At 44.9% G+C, this 20,933-nt stretch overlaps 1 protein-coding gene across 2 annotated transcripts in view; it reads right to left on the bottom strand.

The window, feature by feature from the left end:
* Positions 1-20,933, bottom strand: part of LOC122816680 (kelch-like protein 20) — a 745,290-nt gene that overhangs the window by 375,017 nt on the left and 349,340 nt on the right. For both annotated transcript variants that reach the window (XM_044089646.1, XM_044089647.1), the window contains exon 6: positions 15,173-15,349. In XM_044089646.1, coding sequence (XP_043945581.1) covers positions 15,173-15,349 — 177 coding nt within the window. The remainder of the gene's footprint in view (positions 1-15,172; positions 15,350-20,933) is intronic.

Here is a 20,933-nt window from a genome sequence, read left to right on the forward strand (position 1 = left end):
CAATCCTCGGCTCCGTGTCGGCCGCATCACAAGCTCTGCATCTAAATGAAGCCCGAGGCACAGTCTACATCCCATGATCCTCCACTGCTATCCCTCAGATCTAGTTTGCAAGAACCCAGAACGCACTACTAACCACTGCGTCTAGCGCTCACGCAATCACACACTTGAAACTGAAACATAAGAACTAAACACAGATAGGTGTACAGCTACTATACAACCTACTAAAGAGTAGGTAGTGTAGATGACCCAGAGAAGACCAACCAGACACTAGTTGTACCAGTTCTTCCAGAATGCGGTGGGGGAAGGAGGGAGGGGATGTAAGAACAAAGGCGAGATGAACAATTCACATGGAACGTTATGGTAAGAACATAACTTCTTTATGTGAAATTGTTCAATCTCGCCGTTTGTTCTTACACACGGGTAGCGTCCCTAGCTCAGTTACCCTGGGTGACTCACGGAAGAACGTTCCTGAGTACAGTGGAACCAAAGGATGCCCTGTCCTTGGAGGTCCTGTCCACTTTGTAGTCAGTGACAAAAGTATGAGGCTTTGCCCACGTCGCCGCTGCACAAATAATATCCAACGGTAGGCGAGCGGCATGGGCTAGAGACGTAGAAACGGCCCTAGTAGAATGAGCCTTAGGCTTGAATGGAAGTGGTTGTTTTGAAGCTGAATAGACAAAATTTATGCAGTCCGAAAGCCATTTGGATAATGTGCATTTTGTTACTGCCATGCCCTTCTTATTATCTGCGAATGAAACAAACAGCTGATCCGATTTCCTGCAATCCTTTGTTCTGTCCAGGTAAAATCTCAGCTGCCTATGTACATCCAATTTGTGCAGCATGTATTCCAACTTGTTTGAATGTTTTTTGAAAAATGTGGGAAGTTCTATGGATTGGTTAATATTAAGCACAGAACATACCTTCGGGAGGAATGACGGATTTGTACGCAAGGAGACTCTGTCTGGATGGAAAACCATGTATGGTGGCCTAATGGACAAGGCCTGTAGCTGTGATATTCTACGAGCTGAAGTAACAGCAATAAAAAAGAGAGTCTTCCATGGCAAATACTTAAGTGAACACGTTGAAGCTGGTTCAAAGGGTGGTAGCATACGTTGAGAACATCAAATGGAAAAACCGGATCCCGAATGGGTGGACGGAGGTGAAAGGTACCCTTCATGAAAGCTCTACAAAGCCTGTGGGACATAACTGTAGAGCCTCCTTCACCTACATGAAAGTTAGATATGGCCGCTAACTGTATTCTTATCGTGGAAGTAGAGGCCCCTTCGTGAAAGAGTGTAGATAAAAATTCCAAGATTTTGTGTATCGGGGCCACCAAGGGATCTATACCTTGCCCTGATGCCCAACACGCAAAATGTTTCCATTTGCTCCTGTATAATTTCCTGGTGGAGGCTTTGTGAGAAGAAACTAGAATGTGCTGTACTGCTGGAGACAAACAATGTGACCTGGCTAAAGTGGGAAGCGGAGCAGCCAAGCTGTCAGTCTGAGGGACTGGAGGGATGGGTGAGGAACTCCCGACGAGTGAGTCAATAGGTCTGGCACTGGGTCCAGAATCCATGGTTCCTCCATCTGGTGGGCTTGAAGAAAGGGAAACCAGATCTGTCGAGGTCAGAATGGTGCTATTAGGATGATCGTCCTTTCCAGACTCCTGGCTTTCTGTAGAAATTTGGGTATCAAAGGAACAGGAGGAAATGCATATAGGAGACCCGGGGGCCAATCATGCACCAGTGCGTCCCTGGGGGCACCCCTCCCCGGAGGGGGAAGTAGGGCAAAGTAGCTTCTGCATTTGGCATTTAAGGAGGATGCAAAAAGATCGCAGCAAGGCTGGCCCCATCTGTGGAAAATCCTTTCCGCCACTTGATTTTTGAGGGACCACTCGTGTGGCAACAGGATGGCTCTGCTCAACCTGTCCGCAATGACGTTGGATGACCCCGGGATGTGTGTTGCTATCAGAAAGCGACCTGTGGACGCAGCCCATTGCCAAATTCTCAGGGCCTCTCTGCATAATGCGTAAGACCTGGTTCCACCTTGTTTGTTTATGTACCAGACCAATGACATATTGTCCGTCTGAACTGCCAGTGTTCCTAGAGGTAGGGATTCGTGAAAGTGTTGCAACGCTAGAAACACTGCTCTCAACTCCAGGACATTGATGTGCAGATTGTACTCTATCTTGGACCATTCTCCTTGGACCGTTCTCCCCTGAAAAAGTCCCTCCCACCCCATCAGGGAAGCGTCCGTGGTTATTGTGACTGAAGGGCTGGGTAGTACAAACGGGCGACCCATCATCAGATCTTGGCTGTTCAGCCACCATCGAAGATCCCGCTTGCAAGACTCCATGATCAAGATGTCGTGTGACAAAGGAAGTTGTTGGAATGACAACTGCACAAAGAGCAGCCACTAGAGGACCCTCATGTGCATCCTGCCCAGAGGAACTGCAATATGGGTAGCTGCCATCATGCCCAGGACTTTCAGCACTTGCGCAGCAGAAGCTTTCTTGTTCCGAAGAAGAATAGCGACCTGATCCCTGAGGGCTGACACTCTTATCTGGGGAAGCTTGATCAGAGCTGTAGTAGTATCTAACTCCGCCCCCATGAATGAGATATGCTGTGAGGGCGATAAGGCAGATTTTTTGAAGTTGACTGAGATTCCTAAACGGGAACAGAGACTGATTGTGTAGTCCCTGACTTGTACAAGACGATGCTTGGTGGTGGCGGTGAGGAGCCAGTCATCCAGATACGGAAACACCCAGAATCCTAGCCGCCTCAGGTGAGATGCCACTACTGCCATGCATTTGGTGAACACCATGGGGGCTGAGATGAGACCAAAGGGCAGAGCTCGAAATTGGAAATGACTGGCTCCCAGCCGGAAGCACAGGTGATCTCTGGATGCTCTGGCCATTTTGATGTGGTAGTACACGTCCCTGAGATCTAAAGAGCAATCCAATCGTCCTTCTGCAGAAAGGGAAGGATCGACTGTAGCATGACCATCCGGAATTTTTCCTTCCTTACGAAGGTGTTGAGTTTGCTGAGGTCCAATATTGGCCTCCAGTCCCCTGTCTTCTTTGGAACTAAAAAGAACCTTGAGTATGTTCCGGATCCTATCTGGTCCGCCGGGACTGGTTGGATGACTCTTTTTTCGAGCAGCTTTCTTATTTCTATGGCTGCTTGATCTCGCAGATTGGGTGGAACATCTGGAAATCTCTTTTGATCGGGGGGAATGGTTATAAATGGGATGCTGTATCCTCTGGTTATTACACTTTTTACCCAGGAATCTGAAGTGAGATTTAGCCAGGCCTCTGGGTATAAAGCTAAGCGACCCCCGACTGCCTCCAGAGCATGACAGTCGGGCCCTCCCCTCAGGAGTGCTGGAAGGGCTTTCCAGGGACACTATCCCTGTTGCCCTGGTTCTGCGGATCCCCTCTGCCGCCTGGGTGGCGTCTTCCATTTCTCCCTCCTCCTCTGCCTCTGGAGGGGGCATCACTCTGTGTGGACTGGAAAGATCCCCGAATCTTTTGGAACCACATTTTTCCGCCTCTTTGCCCTTTGGGGTACGGTCTGGTTGGGGCGGAAAAACGGACCCCTACGGCAGACAGGGTCTTACCTTCTTGCTCACACCGAGTGAGAGTCTCCTTTACTTTGGGTCCAAACAGGGTGGCACCATCAAAAGGGGCATTGGTAAAGGAAGACTTGAAGGCTTCCGCAAAGGAGCACAGGCGCATCCAGGATTGTCTCCGCAGAGCGATCGCTGAAGCTGCAGCCCTACTCGAACCCTCGGCCGCATACGAAATGAGCCTCATGGATGAGTTTACTATCGAAGTGAGGGTGTTAAGCTGTGCTGTTACCTTTTCCGAGACAGCAGCATCTGTGTTACCCTGGAGAGTATCTCCCAGCTCCTTAAGGAGATCTCTCTGAAGTCGCGTAAAGTGCATGAGGTAGTTCAGCGAACGCATGGAAAAAGTCGCTGAACTGAAAACGCGCTTTCCATACCTGTCCATAGTCCTAGAATCCTTGTTAGGAGGATGGACAGAGGAAGATGCCTCGGACATTTCCTTCTTCGTGGCTGCCGCTACCACCACAGCATCCACTGGGACTCCTTTAGTAAGATATGTCTTGTGCTGGGGGGCAGTGATATATTTATTCGGCCTCCGAGGGACTGGTTTAACTGTATCCGGAGTCTCCCACGTCCTTCGAGCTATTAGGTCCATTAACTCATCGAAGGGCGGGGTCACTCAGGAGGTAGAAGGTTGAGCCCCAAAAGCCTTCAGCAACACCGATTCGTCCTCAGTGGGGGCAAGGGTCTGCCAATCACCCCTCTGTTTCAAGATCTCCAGGATGTCAGCAAATGAGACATCCTCAGAGGGGGACCGTGGGGACCCCTCTGACTCATCCAAATCGGTGTCCGATGTCAATGATTCCTGCGGGGAATCAATGTGCCTCCTCTTGCACAATTTCTTCCTCGGGACTTCATCAGAGGGAGCATCTGGTAAAGCTTCCGAGGAACAGGGGACACCCTCTGGGGTTGGCTGAGGCATTGGGTCTCTACGCTTGGGAGGGATCGCGGGTACAGAAACAGAACGCGGCCCTTTGGGGGAAGGAGAAGACGCCTCCAATGAAGTAAATGTCTTCTCAGACAAGACCTTCCTCATAACGTCGAAGGCACCGGAGCCCCGGGCCGAGGACTCCACCGGATCCGAAGAGCATGGCAGTTTCCCCGAGACCGGGACCACGGGCTCCGACCCCAAGGATGGAGCCGAGCTAATCTGTGCCGAGGCTCCGAGGGGGAGAGTAGGAACCGAAAGTTCGGTTCAACTCTCGGCCCTGGAACCGAGGAGAGACAGTCAGCTCCGCGACTCCTTGATGGGCTCTGAGGGAGTCGAGGTCAGTGGTGCCGATCGCACTAAGGAAGGCTTCGGTACCGAGGGTTCAACAATCATTGGTTCCTCTTCTCCCGGCTCCGAGGACTCGATGGGTCTTGAAGGAGGATCTGCAGGAGACACAGGGAGGGCTTCAAGTTTCGATACCAATTGGGATGAAACCGCAATTAGGTTTGGATAGAGCCGTGTTCTCCATGAGCTTCTGTACCACTCGATCCACGTCGGTATCAGATAACGGCCTGGAAGAACGGGTCGAAGTGGCCGAAGATGCCACCAAACGAAGGATCGAGGGTGGAGGCACTTCCGACACCGGCTCCAAGACCTGGGCCACGATCAGAGATAATCACTCGATGCTCGGCCCCGAGGTCTGTGGAGCCGGCAACCAAACCTTAGTAGAGGTGCTTGGAGCCGATGACCTGGGCTCCGATACCTTCGAAGTCTTCGACCCCTTCGAAGACTTCAACGCCTGATCAGCCTTCTCCAAGGCTTCTTGAAAGTCTGGCTTTAGCAAGCCCCTTTCGATTAACTTCCTGCGCCTTTCCATCATGACCCTTCCACTGAAGGAATGACAAATACAGCAGTCCTCCTGCAGGTGGAGAGGGCCAAGACAGTAGACGCAGGAAGCATGATTGTCTGTGATGGACATTTTCTGTCCACACTGACATCTTTTGAAACCAGATTTATCTTTTTCTGCCATGTCTAACAAGTAATTAATTCTACCAATAACTTGTAAACGGTTAAATAGTCTAACAACACACTACCTTATCTATGTGTAACTAGTATGTAGATATATAAAACTACGGATTATACAAGCAAAGATATATATATGTATAAACACTGCACACAAGGACTAAATACTAAATCTTAAGAAAATTCTAACTAATAGTATAGATGTAAATATTTACTGCTGTCAGAGCCCTGACAGGACTAAATAGGTCTAAGCCAAAACACTACAATTATTAGAATATATATATATATATATATATATATATATATATATATATATATATATATATATATATAAATATATATATATATAATGGAAACCCCTATGAGGAAAAACCACACACACACACGCACAACTATTATTAACTATTCACTAGAGTAATTAGGTTAAACAGCTCTAAATTCTCAAAATACTGAAAAAAATACAAAAGTTTTACTGGCCCGAGCTCTCCTCGACGCAATCTGTTGCAGCGGCAAACTAGATCTGAGGGATAGAAGTGGAGGATCATGGGATGTAGACTGTGCCTCGAGCTTCTCTTAGATGCAGAGCTTGTGATGCGGCCGACTCAGAGCCGAGGATCGGCTCCGAACCCGTGTGTAAGAACAAACGGCGAGATCGAACAATTTCACATTACACATGACGAATTATGGACAGAGCACAACAATCTTGAGCAATCTTTAACCATACTGGAAGGGACAGGGAAAGATGAAGAGAGAAGAGAGAAAGCAACGTGACCGAGAAGAGAGAGACAAGCACCTGGCTTGTCTGGAAAAGGAGGCTTCTGAGCTGAAGAAGTTTGAGAAGACTTAACAGAAGGAGCCTTTCTACCACCCTTCTTACCTTTGGGGGGAAGAGTGAGACACTCTGTTGACAAAGGCAGGTTTATTAGGGTAATTCCTTTGAAACTTGGGAACAAGTGAAACAAAAATATGTTTAAAATCCTGTAAAGCCTTACCCTTTTCCTGAAGAGAATTAAACAGCTCAGCATCAGCACCAAAAAGATGTTTGTTATCTACAGAAGCATCCATCAACTTAGCCTTAATGTCATCAAGCAAATGCTGGAGTCAAAGCCAAGAAAACCTCCTCAACACAGAACCAAAAGTTGTAGCTCTAGATGAGACATCAGTTGCATCACAGCTGTATTTAATAGAATGGCAAGCTACTAGAGAAGACGACCCTAAAAGGAAATAACTGAAGTCTTCCCCTCAGAGTCAGGAAGATCTGAATAAAACTGATAGGCCTGAGAAAGAAGAGCCAAAATATACCTGTCATGTAGGTCTTGTAGTTTATAGCCCTAAAGGCCAAGGTAGCAGAAGTATTCACTTTCTTACCCAACTTCTCCATATTTTTGCTGTTCTTGTCAGAGGGAAGCAGCTTTACAGAAGGCAAAAGCTTAGATGGCTTGTCAGAAGCAAGAGAAGGCTCAGCAGAGGGGCACTTATAAAGGAATTTGCAATCTTCATTTTTCTTTGGTTGGGAGCGAGGAGCCTGAGAGGCTGCGGAGAAAGCATCCAACAAGGCAGCAAGAACAGGAGGAACAGCAGAGGGCTTGGGATACTCCATTTGAAGGAACTCATAATATCTTTGTTGGACATCAGAGACCTGAGCACAATTCCACTTAAAAAAAATCCATCATACAGGAAATTGTATCAACAAAGGAAATCTCCTCAAAAGGAAAATCAGTACTAATAGGTTCCTCCTCCTCCTCAGAGCCATAATCCAAGGCAGAAGGAAATTAGGAAGAATAGGTCAAGGATTCTTCATCAGAATCCACACTCTTCATCAGACGAAACTTGCTCCCCAGGCCTCTTAACAGGAGTAGAAAACCAAGGGGAAGCAGAAACAAAGACCCCCCTCCCCCGAGGAGGCTTCAAAGCCATAAGGACATTAAAAGTACAGTTTTGTACCTACCATAAATGTAGATGTTCGAAGATCCACATTGCTGCAGTCCTTACATATGGGTAGTCCGCTGTCCTCGGTCGGCCCGAATACCAAAGTATTAGGCTGACGTCGGTCATGGGTGCTCAGATCTGACATCAGAGCGTCAGGGTATTAAAGCGCATGACCGATATCATATCCTCAGTCATTTCTTGCCCCAGATGTCAGAAGGCCTTAAAAAGAAAGGCCACAGCCAAAAATAGAATACTTCCCAAAAGGCATGTCCAAATAACAGCTACCACCCAAACCATACAACCATTCCAAACTACAGAGGGGAAGGAGGGAGGGTAAATTGGACTGCAGCAATGTGGATCTTCGAACATCTACATTTATGGTAGGTACAAAACTGTACTATGTTCTTCATCTCACATTGCTGCAGTCCTTACATATGGGTAGAATCCCAAAGCAGAGGTAAAGGGAGGCTGGCAAAATCATAAAGCATTGGGAGCTGACAAAATGCCCTGTACGATTGCAGTGGCAAATCCAGCCCTAGATTTGGAATAAAGAGGAAGGTGGTAATGTTTAGAAAAAGTATGCACTGAACTCCAAGTAGCTGCTTCCAAAATATCTTTAGTAGCTACTCCCCTTAAAAAAGCTGTAGAAGTGGCAGTAGCCCTAGTGGAGTGAGGTCTGATTCCAGCCGGAATCTCCTTACCATGATGAGAATAACAAAAAGTAATACAAAAGCCAATCCACTTAGAAATAGTTTGTTTTGAAACAGGTTTCCCCTGAGAACCCAAAGCAAAAGAAACAAACAACTGCTGAGACTGTCTGAACCCTTTAGTCCTGTTCAAATAATAACGCAACTGCCTGTGAATATCCAAAGTGTGCAAAATTTTCTCCCCTTTATTTTGGGGATCTGCATAAAAAGTAGGCAAATGAATTGATTGGTTCAAGGCCACATTTGAAACCACTTTAGGCATAAAAGTAGGATTAGTATGCAGAGATACCCTATCCTTATGAAAAATTAGGAAGGGTTCAACTGCCATAAGAGCCTGTAATTCAGAAACCCTTCTAACAGACGTAATGGCCAACAAAAAAGCAGTCTTCCAAGACAAAAACTTCAACTCAGCAGTAGCTGCAGGTTCAAAAGGAGGTAAAGTAAGTTTTTCCAACACAAAATTGAGATCCCAGGCAGGAGTAGGAGCTCTACGTGGGGGTCTTATGTTCTTTGCCCCTCTAAGAAATTGCTTAAACAAAGGATGAGAGAATAATGGAGGGTCACAGTCATAGTGAGCAGAAATGGCTGCAGCATGAACTTTTATAGAAGAGAAAGACAAACCCTTGTCTAATAATTCTGTAAGATATTGAAGAGAAACACTTAAATCAGGCCTGGAAACATCAAAGCCCTTTGTTTTGCTCCAAATTAAAAATCTCCTCCATTTATCAGCATAAACTTTCCTTGTACTAGGCCTTCTGGCCTCCAAAATAACATTCAAAACTTGTTGTGGAAGCTGCGACCCTCCAGGTTCTAGAACAGAATATGCCAGGCTGTTAGATGCAGGGACTGAATCCTGACATTGAGGAAATGATTGCCCTCTTGTGACAAAAGGTGCGGAATCGAAGGCAAAGGCCATGGAGGCTCCCGTATTAAACTCCTCAGCAGAGGGTACCAGTGCTGTCGAGGCCAATCTGGAGCTATTAGAATCATGGAGGGCTTGTCTTGTCTGACCTTCAAGAGTACCTTGGGGAGGAGAGGCAGAGGCGGAAAGGCATAGACGTGAAGATTGCTCCAACTGAATGATAGAGCATCCACTTTCCAGGCTGTGGGATGAAACATTTTTGTGCAAAACTTTGGCAACTGGAAATTTAGTGGAGAAGCGAACAGATCTATGTCTGGAGTTCCCCATATCACTGTCAACTTTCGAAATACATGACGATCCAATTTCCACTCGTGGGGATCCACTATCTGTCTGCTCAAAACATCTGCTAAGGAGTTCTGTGCTCCTGGTAGAAACCTTGCCTGAAGATTGAGGTGTAAACTGAGAGCAGTCTCCCACAAAATCATTGCTTGCCTGCAAAGAGGGTACGAATGGGTTCCCCCTTGCTTGTTGATGTACCACATGACAGTTGTGTTGTCTGTTTGAATCAACACTTGCCCTGGGTGAAGTAAATCATTGAAAGCCATCAATGCAAATTGGACTGCTAACAACTCCTTCAAGTTGATATGTAAATGTTGAAGTCTGGCAGGCCACGTGTCTTGAACCCATTTTCCATTGAGGTGTGCTCCCCAAGCCTTGTCCGAGGCATCTGTCGTTAAAATCTGACTCGCCTCTGGTCGGGTCACAGAGAGTCCCTTGTTTAGGTGACATTCCTGAGCCCACCACAAAAATTCCTTTTGAATGCAAGGTATTATTTGAATGACAGTGTCCAGATCTTGGCAGTGTTGTGTCCATACATTTTTGAGATACCATTGTAGCTTCCTCATATGCAGTTTGGCATTGGGAAGCACCAGAATACAAGATGCCATGAACCCCAAGGCTTGAAGGACTGTCCTTGCAGTCAGCCTGGACCGTAGAGACAATTGATGGAAGTAAAGAGTAAGGTTCTTTGCTTGTCCGGGGTCAAAAAAGCCATCTGGGAAGCTGTATTCAGTCTCACACCCAGAAAGCACATTTCCTGAGAGGGTACTAGACTGGACTTTGTTTCGTTCACAGAATACCCTAGGCACCTTAACACTGCCATCACATACTGTAGATGATGAAGAAGTTCGTACTTGTCTTGAGCAAGAATCAGGCAATCATCCAAATAAGGATAAATTTGTATTCCTCTTAACCGTAAGAAGGCTATCACTGGAGCCAGAACCTTTGTGAACACCCTGGGCGCAGTAGATAAGCCAAAGGGCAATGCAGAGAACTGATAATGTAAAGTCCCAGCCCGAAAACGCAGGTACCTCCTGCAACTGGGCCTGATAGGAACATGAAGATAAGCCTCTTTGAGATCCAGAGTTACCATCCAGTGATCTTTGCCCAACAGAGGTAGAAGTTGTTGCAACGTCAACATTTTGAATTTTGGAATGTTCAGGTATGTGTTGAGGATAGATAAATCCAAAATCGGCCTCCAAGTGTTTCCTTTCTTTGGTACTAGAAACAGGCGAGAATAAAATCCTAGGCCCACTTCTGACAGAGGGACCTGCTGTATAGCCCCCATTTGAAGAAGTAAAGAAATCTGCTTGTGAGCCTCTACCCTTTGCTGAGGAGGAACGCCTGGCATGCCTTTGAAAGGAGGCAATGTATGGAAATAAAACTTGTAGCCTCGGTCTATAATGTCCAACACCCATTTGTCCTGGGTGACTAAAAGCCAGTTTTGCTTGAAGAGTGCCAACTTTCCTCCCAAAGGAGCTGCCAGACAGGAAGAATCTGGCAGCTGAAAATGCAGGTCATTGGGCCTGTTTACGAAAGGACTGGCCCCTGCCCTCACCTGAAGATTGTGCAGGTGAACTCCATGTTCTAGGCCTGAAAGTACTCTGAGCTCTGCCCCTACCACGTCTAGATCTACCCCTACACTGTGAATCAGAAGAAGGATAAGCCCATCCCTTAGTAGGCCAATTCCTGCTAAACTTAGGAGGCTGCACCTGCAAAAAATCTTTAACAGTCTGCATAGACTTAGCCTTGTCTTCCATTTTCTTCAAGACAGACTCCACAGGAGAACCAAACAAAACTTCAGACTGTAAAGGAGCATCCAAAATTCTAGCTTTAACATGCTCTGACAAATTCTGATCCTTAAGCCAGGCGTGCCTGCGAATAACTGAACCAGTGGCAGCCACCCTGGAAGAAGCCTGTAAAGCATCGAAACCACACTGCAAAGAATGCTTACCCACCTGTTCAGAGGCATGTACCAAATCCTGTAATTCTTTACACTCTATGCCCTCTGCCAAAGCATCCACTTTAGATTTTAGTTGAGTAAGGAGAAAATTCTGATACTTCAACATATGAAACTGGCAATTCAAAGCCCTCATTGCCAAAGTGGAAGAAGTATATACTTTCTTACCCCATCTATCCAAAGCTCTAGCATCCTTATCCATAGGAACTGGATTCTTTACAACAGAAGCCCTGACACCCTTAGGTCCCTGGCTAATAGTTTCTGGGTCAGCCCTTGGACTCTTATACAGATATTTATGAGCCTCAGGTACTCTGTAATACCTGTCCGGCTTAACTGGCGCAGGAGGCAGAGAGTCTGGATTAAGGGAAGCCTCGGAGAAAACATCTTGAACAACATCCAAAACAGGAGGTATAGCCAAGGGCCTATGCTGTGGTAAAAACAAAAATTCCCTAAGCCTCTTTCGGGATCTGAGAAATCCTGGCCTTCCCATTTAAAATGCTCCCTCATAGAATGCAGGGTTTCTGAAAAAAAAATCCTCTGGAGGAGAAGCAGAAGGAGTGGAATCCTCTGCGTCTGAATCAGAATAAGGAGGAAAATCCTGAATGTCTTCAGCCGAAGACTCTGAGTAATCTGAAGCCTGCTCCAAACTTTCCACCTCTGGCTCTACCCTAGGTCTCTTATCAGGAGGGGGCATAGAACCTCTGATTAAAGAAATTAAATCTTCTGCCATTTTAAGCATGTGTTTTTTAGGCACAGAACCTAGGACTGACACCCGTGGAAGGCAAACCAGGCCTGCCTTTGGAAGGAGCCTTAGAGACAGAAGGAGAAGGCCTAACCACCTTAGGCAAGGAAGGGAGAACAGCAACCTGAGAGGCCCCCTCAGCCTGACCTGACTCCTGAGAGGCCACATCTTGCAAAATTAAAGCCTCCCCCTGAGACTCAACTGAAACCTCGGCTGGATCCACAGATTCCACCGTAGTTTCTAAAGAACCGGCGTCCGTAACGGACAACTCATCCTGCCTGGACTTTAAAGATTTCTCTTTGCGCTTCTTCGCGGTAGCGGGCGTCGGAGGATCCGATGGCATATTATAATTACACCGCTTACCGAAGACAAGCCTAGCGCAATCTAACCTACGTTTAATGGTGCGCTTATTAAACCTAGCACAAAAGCGACACCGACTACGTCGTGCTCAGGTCCCAAACAAGGAATACAAAGAGAGTGGTAATCCCTATGCGGTATCCGTTTCCCACAAGAAATACAATTATTCACTTTTTCTGACATCCGGAATTAACTGAGGCAAGAAAAACAAAAATATTCCCCAACGGGGTACTTAGCCCAACTTGGTTTCGGTCTGAAACTCAGAATACGACAATTTCAGAATGCCGAACGGCACTTGCAAACGCTGCTTCTGCATCGGACCATGCGGCAAAAAAGACTGAGGATATGACGTCGGTCATGCGCTTTAATACCCTGACGCTCTGATGTCAGATCTGAGCGCCCATGACCGACGTCAGCCTAATACTTTGGTATTCAGGCCGACCGAGGACAGCGGACTACCCATATGTAAGGACTGCAGCAATGTGAGATGAAGAACATCTGACTGTGTGTGATATGTTGCCATTCACATTGACGGTCTTTGGGAGCAGGAGAAAGGTGTTTAGTTTTCTGCTTCTTTTTCGAGGGGACATTAGCCCTAAAGATCCTAAGTGGCCTGCATCCTTGACGACACTCTATATGCATAGTAGGAATCACTTCTCTGACCATGATTTGAGGAACACCCCTAGGCCCTTCAGAAATAACCAGCCGCAGTTCATCCTGAACATCCGAAACAGACATCTGTAAGGCCACCGGGATGTGCTTAAAGCCAGATCCATGCCAGCCTCTGAAATGGTTGCAGCAGAGGAATCCAACTGACAAACCAGGCAGTTCTCTGGGCTTTCACTAGCCTTGAGACAGACATCTGGGGGAGGTGGTACAGGCAAAGAATGTGACTGAACTTTCTTGGTCTTCTTCATGGATAGCTGACTCTCGGCCCTGAAAGATTAATTCATAGCACCCTTAGTCAACAACTTGAGACGTTGGTTTTCTAAGTAAATGGCTAAAGAGGAGAGATGACTATGCAAGGTCTTTGGAACAAACATTTGACAAATGAGGCAAGAAGTATGGTTGTGAGAAGCACCTAAGCAAAACAAACACTGCTCGTGACATCTTTATGGAGAATCTGTCTCCCACACTGACATTTCCCTTTTCTGAATGACATGAAATAAAAAGAGATAAGAAAAAAAAACAATGGAGCACTTATCTGAAAAATGGCTTGGTAACCAGCAGACAAATGAACATTAAGACTGATGATTGAAGATGATGTTTGGACTGGTTGCAAAAACGTTCTGAGGATTGTACATTTGCATGTCACCTTTGTGCCCTACGCTGTGCACAGGGAGCATATGTGTGATGTACTGTGCCCTTATTACAACCTAAAGGCTTTGGTATACTGGACAGATAATCAGGCTACCCTTGGTAGTGGATCCCTATTGTAAGGAATATTGGCTACCTCTCAACCTTTTAGAGCACAAAATCTGGACAAAGCCATAAATAATGGGGGGGGGGGGCAAAGGCCCAAAAATAGTGCCAGTTTTTAAATATTGCTTTTACAAACTTAGAAAGTTGCTAGAATAACAAGGTTTTGCTTCTGAAAGATATGAAGTATGAAACTCAAACGTCTGTCATTATTTTCTGTCTTCAATATTTAATGAGTTACCAATAATTTGCCAGAAAAAACACAATTTTATGATAAATGGGCCAAAAATATGATGCAAAAATCTGTACATTCTACAAAAATCTGTACAGTTGAGCGATATGAAATTATACAGAAAGACATCTACATCAGGGCTAGGACCAGGTGAACCAGAAAATAATGTAGTCTCCACCACTGGAACCAATCTTTACACATCCTAATATAAGCAGAAAGTCAGTGAAAACATTTCTGCACAGCAGTTTAGGGCACTGCTGGGAGGTCCATCCTTCATATGTGTGCTATTTTTGGGAAATGGATCAGAATTTAACTAGGATGGCAGGTAAATGAAGGGATGAAATATTCACACCTGTGCTAGAGGGAGGTGCTCAATGTCCTTCTGAGTGACGCACACACATGCACAAAAAAAGTTTAAAGCAAAATAATGATGGAAAACTTCTTTCTTGAATAATATGCCCACTGCTACAGAAGAATCATTTAAGTCTTTCTAATGGATACCTGGAGAGCTATAATAATGTTTAAGACTGAGCAGAGACTCTCCTCATCATTAGCAGCAAAATGAGCTCCATAAAATGATAAAAAGAATGGTAACCTGAAATGCTCTACAACGACAGCAGACTATCTACAAACAAGATCAGTTACAGGATAACACAATTCATGAGGGGGAAAATAAGGTGAGTTCAAATTTCAACATAGAGTGAACTGAGAAAAGTCAATGGCCGTTCAGTATTTCTACACTCTGGTATTAATTGTTTAAACTGATGCAATGAAAAAAAAATCTTCATGGGATTTCGATTCCCAGTCAGTTTCAGTTATGAGACACAACTTCAACAGGAAAAATTTACACTTCTCTTCTTCTTTCATAAATGTATTTTACTTACTATAGCAGCATCTTTCCTTTAAATTGAATAAAGTTATTACAAACAACTTACCTGGGGGAAAGAAGTATTAGCAATTCTTTATATCTCTGTTATGAACAGTTAATTACAATGACAGCAACTCCTTGCAGACAGCACATTTTTCAATATACGATAACATTACCTGTTACATACAGAAGCTTATCATGTGCTGCCACTGCTGGACTTGTTACTGCCATCTTCATGGAGGCCACAAAATGCCAGCTGTTGGTTTGGGGATTGTAGCACTCCACGGAATCCAGTCGTGAATGTCCTTCCCATCCTCCTACTGCAAACACAAAGCCATCCAACACTGCAAGTCCTAAAGGAAAACATGCAATACAGCAAAATGAGAAGTTTAATACACAATACAAGGCTGCATACTACGACAAACTAAAACTGACATGCATCAGATGATGCATACATGCAAATGAATCTGAAATGGAAGGTTAAAGCTCCAGTTCTACATGCAGTACTAAGCCTGTGCTGCAAGAGTCTATACTGGGCTCATTGCTGCTTCCAATCTATACTGATGTTCTTGGTCCAAAATGACCACTGCCAACCCAGAGTTCTGCAACACTTAAAACTACAAACCCAAGCCAAGAAAGTTTGCAGGTTCTATAAAATGAGATGAACGGTTATAAATGCTAAAAGTACAAACCCTTGATATTTCCTGTAACACAGTCTTTAACACATTTAATCATGGTGTGGTGGACAAAACACATTAAATGACCAGGGTGAACTTTCTGTGACAAGCAACTTAAAAAAGTGGTACATTAAATGACTGGAGTGAATAATCAGTGACTAGCAATTTAAAAAAAAATATTTAAGTTTAGGTATTTCTCCTGAAAATGGGGCATGGTAAACTACAAAAATAAATACTTTTTTATCTTAGGAGTTTGCTATCCTTCAGGTATGTTTCTTGTACAAACACATTGCTGGTAAACATTCCAATGCATTATACTTTCCTCCGGCCACTGGCATGTGGCATTTCTCGCATTTACACCTTGCACTATGCCATTTTAATGTTATTTTACCATAAGGGATGTTGCCTCAACAAAAAACATCTTTTGTACAAATCTAACACATGCCATATAAGACAGTCACAAAGTACTAGTGCCCTCATGTCCATTACATACATGCAGCCCTTTACTTCTACGTAATGCCTAAGGAGGCTGCACCTGGACTGTGAAACACTATGATGGCAGATACACATGAAAACATGAGCATCTCATAAGCAGCAGAATACCAGTGCTCTTTAATTATCCAACATGGTCTAGAAAATACACCTTTGAACTAAAAATGCAATAAGCAGAGTTAGCCAAACAGTTATCTAAACATTGGCTTTAGATGACTGTCACTCCTGAAGTGACACTCTGACCCTATGTGCAAAAATGGGAAAAGGGGGGTTATGGATGGATGGGTGTAACAAATACACGTCTTACTTTAACTGAAAAGTTTGAAAATACTACTTGTCAATTCCCTGTATGATAGCTTTCTGACGCCCGTGCCCTGGCCCAGCAATCAAAGAGCCTCAATCCTCACCACTAACACCAGAGTTGGCGTCTCATATATAAGGAAAGGATAACAAATACACACAGTAAAGTGCAATTTCCCTTAAGAGCACACAGAGATCACAGACAGTCCGGGGCTGGTTGCTTGCTTGCTTTCCAGGTCCCCAATAAGACTCCCCACTGGCACAGCGATAGGGTCCAGATCTCAGCCAGCTGGGCAAGCCAAAATCTCCAGCACCCTCTCTGTCCAACCAGTGCTTCGGGTCCCTGTCCAAGTAGCTAACACACACACATTTTGAGATAAGTTTATACAACCAAACATACACTCCTGGGAAAGGCTGGCACAGGTTCTCCAGCTGTGCCCCTTTTACCCAGACTATACGGTAGTAATCCTGCCACCACCCAGCTAATATTTATCAGCTACTCAAAGGCCCTTAAATGGGTGTCCAATTATTACTGTGCAATATTAATATTCAATTGGTAGTATAGCGCAGGGCTAAAGCTATTAGAGTGGCCTTGTACAGTTTTACCAAAGGCATGCAAGTACTCTTAAGAGCTTAAATTATCTCTACACAAAACAGCCACAGTTAAAAGGTTTTAAAATATTTAATAATAAATAATCAAAACCACAAGAAGTACAGTTTTGTACCTACCATAAATGTAGATGTTCGAAGATCCACATTGCTGCAGTCCTTACACTTGGGTAGTCCGCTGTCCTCGGTCGGCCCGAATATCAAAGTATAAGGCTGACGTCGGTCAGGGCGCATTTGACTGACATCAAGACGTCAGGGTACAAATGCGCATGACCGACGTCATATCCTCAGTCTTTTCTTGCCCCAGATGTCAGAAGACCCTAAAAATAAAGGTCCAAAAGACAGCAACCAACCAACCAACCACCCTTGCACTAACTATATGTACAATATATACAATATACACAATATGTACAATCCAACCCACACAACCACCTCTAACTACAGAGGGGAAGGAGGGAGGGTAAATTGGACTGCAGCAATGTGGATCTTCGAACATCTACATTTATGGTAGGTACAAAACTGTACTATGTTCTTCATCTCACATTGCTGCAGTCCTTACACTTGGGTAGAATCCCAGGGAGGATGGCTAACTACAAGGAAGCAGGAGCTGCCAAAATGCCCTGCAAAACAGCAGTGGCAAAACCAGCCCTGGACTTAGAGTAAAGTGGCAGGTGATAATGCCTAGAGAAAGTATGCACAGAACTCCAAGTAGCTGCCTCCAAAATATCCTTGGTTGCCACTCCCCTCAAAAAAGCTGTTGAAGTGGCAGTAGCCCTAGTGGAATGAGGCCTAATCCCAGCTGGAATCTCCTTGCCATGATGGGAATAACAGAAAGCAATGCAAAACCCAATCCACTTAGAAATAGTTTGTTTAGACACAGGCTTGCCCTGAGAACTCAAAGCAAAAGAAACAAACAACTGCTGAGACTGCCTGAACCCTTTAGTTCTGTCCAAATAATAACGAACTGCCTGTGTACATCTAAAGTGTGCAAAATCTTTTCCCCTTTATTTTGGGGATTTGCATAAAAAGTAGGCAAATGAATAGTTTGGTTTAAAGCCACATTAGAAACCACCTTAGGCATAAAGGAAGGATTAGTACGTAATGATACCCTATCCTTATGGAAAATCAAGAAAGGCTCAACCGCCATAAGGGCCTGCAATTCAGAAACCCTTCTTGCAGAGGTAATGGCCAACAAAAAAGCAGTCTTCCATGATAAATATTTCAACTCAGCAGTAGCTGCAGGCTCAAAAGGTTGTAGAGTGAGTTTCTCCAACACAAAATTGAGATCCCAAGCAGGAGTAGGAGCTCTTCGTGGGGGTCTGATATTCTTTGCCCCTCTAAGAAATTGCTTGAACAAAGGATGAGAAAACAATGGTGGGTTGCAATCATAGTGAGCTGAAATTGCTGCAGCATGAACTTTAATAGAAGAGAAAGACAAACCTTTGTCTAATAACTCAGTAAGATATTGAAGAGCCACACACAAATTAGGCCCAGAAACATCAAAATCTTTTGCTGCACTCCAAAATAAAAATCTCTTCCATTTGTCTGCGTACACTTTCCTTGTACTAGGCCTTCTAGCTTCCAAAATAACATTCAAAACTTGCTGAGGAAGTGGAGGCCCACTATGGTTCAAAACAGAATATGCCAGGCTGTTAGGTGCAGAGAGTGAAGCTTGACATTTAGCAAATGGCTGTCCTCCTGCGACAACAGGTGTGGAATCAAGGCAAAGGCCATGGAGGCTTCCGTATCAGACTTCTCAGTAATGGGTACCAGTGCTGTCGAGGCCAATCCGAGCTATTAAAATCATCCTTGGCTTGTCCTGTCTGACCTTTAGAAGTACCTTTGGGAGGAGAGGCAGAGGTGGAAAGGCATACACATGAAGATTGCTCCAATTGAAAGAAAGAGCATTCACTCTCCAAGCTGTGGGATGAAACCTTTTGTGCAAAACCTTGGCAGCTGATGGTTTAGTGGAGAAGCGAACAGATCTATGTCTGGAGTTCCCCATGACACTGTCAATTTCTGAAATACATGAGGATCTAATTTCCACTCGTGGGGATCCATAATTCGTCTGCTCAACACATCTGCTAAGGAGTTCTGTGCTCCTGGCAGAAACCTTGCCTGAAGATTGAGCTGTAAACTGAGAGCAGTCTCCCACAAAATCATTGCTTGCCTGCATAGAGGATAAGAATCGTTCCCCTTGCTTGTTGATGTACCACATGACAGTTGTGTTGTCTGTTAGAATCAACACCTGCCCTGGAAGAAGTAATTCCTTGAAAGCTATTAATGCAAACTGGACTGCTAACATCTCCTTCATGTTGATATGTAGATGTTGTAGTCTGACAGGCCACTTGTTTTGTATCCACTTTCCATTTAGATGAGCTCCCCAAGCTTTGTCTGAGGCATCTGTCGTTAAAATCTGACTCGCCTCTGGCCGGGTCACAGAGAGTCCCTTGTTTAGGTGACATTCCTGAGCCCACCACAAAAATTCCTTTTGAATGCAAGGAATTATTTGAATGACAGTGTCCAGATCCTGGCAGTGCTGTGTCCATACATTTTGAGATACCATTGTAGCTTCCTCATATGCAGTTTGGCATTGGGAAGCACCAGAATACAAGATGCCATGAACCCTAAGGCTTGAAGGACTGTCCTTGCAGTCAGCCCGGACTGATGAGATAGTTGATGGAAGTAAAGGGATAGACTCTTTTGTTTGTCCGGGGTTAAAAGGCCATCTGGGATGCTGTATTCAGTCTCACACCCAGAAAGCACATGTCTTGAGAGGGTACTAGACTGGACTTTATTTCGCTCACAGAATACCCTAGGCATCTTAGCACTGCTATCACATATTCCAAATGATGAAGAAGCTCTTCCCTTCCTTGAGCCAGAATTAGGCAGTCGTCCAAATAAGGATAGATCTGTATTCCTTTTAGTCTGAAGAAAGCTATTACTGGAGCCAGAACTTTCGTGAACACTCTGGGCAGTAGATAAGCCAAAGGGCAATGCAGAGAACTGATAGTGAGAAGTCCCAGCTCGAAAACGCAGATACTTTCTGCAACTTAGTCTGATAGGAACATGAAGGTAAGCCTCCTTGAGATCCAAAGTTACCATCCAATGATCTTTGCCCAGCAGAGGTAAAAGCTGCTGCAACGTCAACATTTTGAACTTGGGAATGTCCAGATAAGTGTTGAGGATAGATAAATCCAAAATTGGTCTCCACGTGTTCCCCTTCTTTGGTACTAGGAACAGGCGAGAATAAAATCCTAGGCCCACTTCTGGCAGAGGGACCGGCTGTATGGCCCCTAGTTGGAGCAACAGAGAAACCTGTTTGTGAGCCTCTATTCTTTGTTGAGGAGGAACGCCTGGCATGCCTTTGAAAGGAGGCAAGGTATGGAAATAAAACCTGTAGCCGTGGTGTATGATATCCAATACCCATCTGTCCTGGGTAATTAAACTCCAATTTTCTTTGAAAAGTGCCAACCTTCCTCCCAAAGGTGCTGCCAGACGAGCAGGCTCTGGCAGCTGAAAAGGTAGGTCATTGGGTCTGCTTACGAAAGGACTGACCCCTGCCCTCACCAAGCCTGTGCAGGAGAACTCCCTGTTCTAGGCCTGAAAGAGCCCTGAGCTCTGCCCTTACCACGTCTAGATCTACCCCTAGACTGGGAATCATAAGAAGGATACATCCACCCTTTAGTAGGCCAATTTCTACTAAACTTTGGAGGCTGGACCTGCAAAAAATCTTTAACAGTCTGCATAGACTTAGCCTTGTCTTCCATTTTCTTTAAAACTGTCTCAACAGGAGGACCAAACAACACGTCAGATTGTAAAGGAGCATCTAAAATCCTTGTTTTAACATGTTCAGACA

The sequence above is a fragment of the Protopterus annectens genome, chromosome 12.part0 (genome assembly GCF_019279795.1).
Source record: "Protopterus annectens isolate FY-2018-M chromosome 12.part0, PAN1.0, whole genome shotgun sequence".
NCBI classification, from domain to species: Eukaryota; Metazoa; Chordata; order Ceratodontiformes; family Protopteridae; genus Protopterus; species Protopterus annectens.